At 47.5% G+C, this 2,232-nt stretch overlaps 1 protein-coding gene across 1 annotated transcript; it reads left to right on the top strand.

Annotated features, from left to right (window-relative positions):
- On the top strand, positions 1 to 1,338 carry LOC124224079 (uncharacterized protein F54H12.2-like). The gene has a single exon (XM_046636520.1). It carries the CDS (start codon positions 1 to 3, stop codon positions 1,336 to 1,338), a length of 1,338 nt encoding a protein of 445 aa, XP_046492476.1.
- Positions 1,339 to 2,232: the final 894 nt, after the last annotated feature.

Raw genomic sequence — 2,232 nt, 5'->3', positions numbered from 1 at the left:
ATGGCCTTCCTGCACGCGCACTCGGGTGAGTGTATGAAGTCGGAACTGGATTTGTTTTCTCTACCACCAACGCAGACGTCTATTGAGGCTGGTCAATGGGTACACTGCAAGCCCGTATCATCTCTAACCGACGATTCCCCGATTGAATTTGTTGTACCTGGAAACGGTGATGAGTACATCGATTTGGCACACACTATGCTTAGCGTACGAGTGAAGCTACAACCGTCTGCTCCTACCCCACCGGCAGGCGAAGGCAACGCGGCTACACCGCATGCTGCTCCGGTAAACAATCTGCTTCACTCGATGTTCAATCAAGTCGATATATTCTTCAATCAAAAACTAGTCTCGCCAGCCAACAACTCTTACGCCTATCGAGCATATATAGAGACTCTACTGAATTACGCACCCCCCGCCAAAAAATCCCGTCTTTCTTCGGCTCTATGGTACGACAGCGAGGATGGAGTATCGGATGTATACGACGCCGACGCCGTCGGTGCTGACCGAGGTTTCATCGAACGCAAACGGATCATGAGCAATGCACGTACCGTTGATCTGATTGGACATCTGCACTGTGACGTATTTAATCAAGACAAATTTTTAATCAACGGAGTGGAACTGCGTCTTCGACTTGTGAGATCAAGAGACAGTTTTTGCATCATGGAAGCCGAAAATCGCCACAAGCTGCACATACTGGAAACTTCACTGCTCGTTCGCCGAATGAAGATCAGCCCTGGAATCTTGCTGGCGCACGCACGGACGCTAGCCAAAGGTACGGCAAAATATCCCGTAACCAGAGTCGAGGGGAAGTCTTTCACCATACACGCAGGAGTACAGGCAGAAACACTGGACAATGTCATACTCGGACAACTACCGAAACGAGTGATAATCGGTTTTGTCAGCAATAAAGCCTTCAACGGCGAAAGACAGCGCAATCTGTTTAATTTTCAAAACTACTCTTTGAATTTCCTGTCGTTGTACGTCGACGGGGTGCAAGTCCCACCCAAGCCGCTACAGATGAGTTTTGGCAAAGACGATCTCTACGTGGACGCTTATCACACCCTCTTCTCCGGTACGGGGATTCATTTTCTGAACGAAGGAAACGGTATCGGCCGGCAGCAGTTCGCCAAAGGAAATTGTCTATTGGCTTTTGACCTAACCCCCGATCTCTCAGCCAACTGTACATCGCACTGGTCGCTCATCAAACATGGAACTCTCAGGGTCGAAGTGCGGTTCGACGATGCTCTCAAAGAAACTGTTAATTGCCTAGTGTACGCTGAATTTGATAATCTTATTGAAGTTGATGCTGCACGTCAGGTCATTACAGATTTTTCGGGCTAAGAAAGAGAGGGAGATCACGCCCCTCCTATCACGACCGCTTCTATGACATACCAGGTGGTGATTTCCGTTAGAGAGAACACTGTGACTACACCACGCCAACGTCTTCAAGGGGAGCAACAGACCGGCTGGAGACACCCGATAAACAAAAATTGAGACGGGGATTGTAACACAAGGCTGTATATAAACACCCGTAACTACGGTGCCGAGCCAGTCAGCATTCAAACTACGTCACTGCAGGTTCGCTCTTCTAGCTCTCTATTCATTCGACTACATTCTTTCAAGTTCAAGTATGGATTACGTGATAGATATTCAAGGATTTCGAAATATCTATGGTAAATTTATACCGAAAGAGGTGGCAGTCGTCACCATCGATCACCGCTACTCGGCACATTGGTTAATAGAACCGCCATATCCCTTCACGGATCTGCCGCTCAAAGAACGCGGCGTGAACAGTTACGTAACCTGCTACCATCATGGCATCGAGTGGTTTGAAGGTGATATCTCGCTGGTTCAATTAGACGTTAACCTCCGAGAAATCGCACGTAACGCTCATCGAATCTTTGCCCGTGGACACGATAAATGTAAATATACTGAAAGTAGTACCGCGCGTCAAATATTCAACTTGGAGGACATCGATTGCCCGGCGTTCGACAAACTGGAACGGTCTTCGGTATGGTGCTTCTTCCACGGCGTTAAGAAGGAGGAATTTTTCGAATGTGCGATGAACAACGCACTCAAAGTGAAGAAATGGATCAACAATCACGATATTCTAACTAAATACGAATATACAGAAGCATTGTCAGCCAGTCAGCCCAAAATCACCGGAGAGGAAAGTTCGACTAGTAATCAGCCACTGCAGGTACCAAAAAGAAATTTCACGCTACAAGCAGTAAT

Source organism: Neodiprion pinetum, unplaced genomic scaffold (assembly GCF_021155775.2).
Source record: "Neodiprion pinetum isolate iyNeoPine1 unplaced genomic scaffold, iyNeoPine1.2 ptg000083l, whole genome shotgun sequence".
Lineage (NCBI taxonomy): Eukaryota > Metazoa > Arthropoda > Insecta > Hymenoptera > Diprionidae > Neodiprion > Neodiprion pinetum.
The sequence above is the reverse complement of the archived record's forward strand: the minus strand, read 5'-3'. Positions and strand labels throughout refer to the sequence as shown.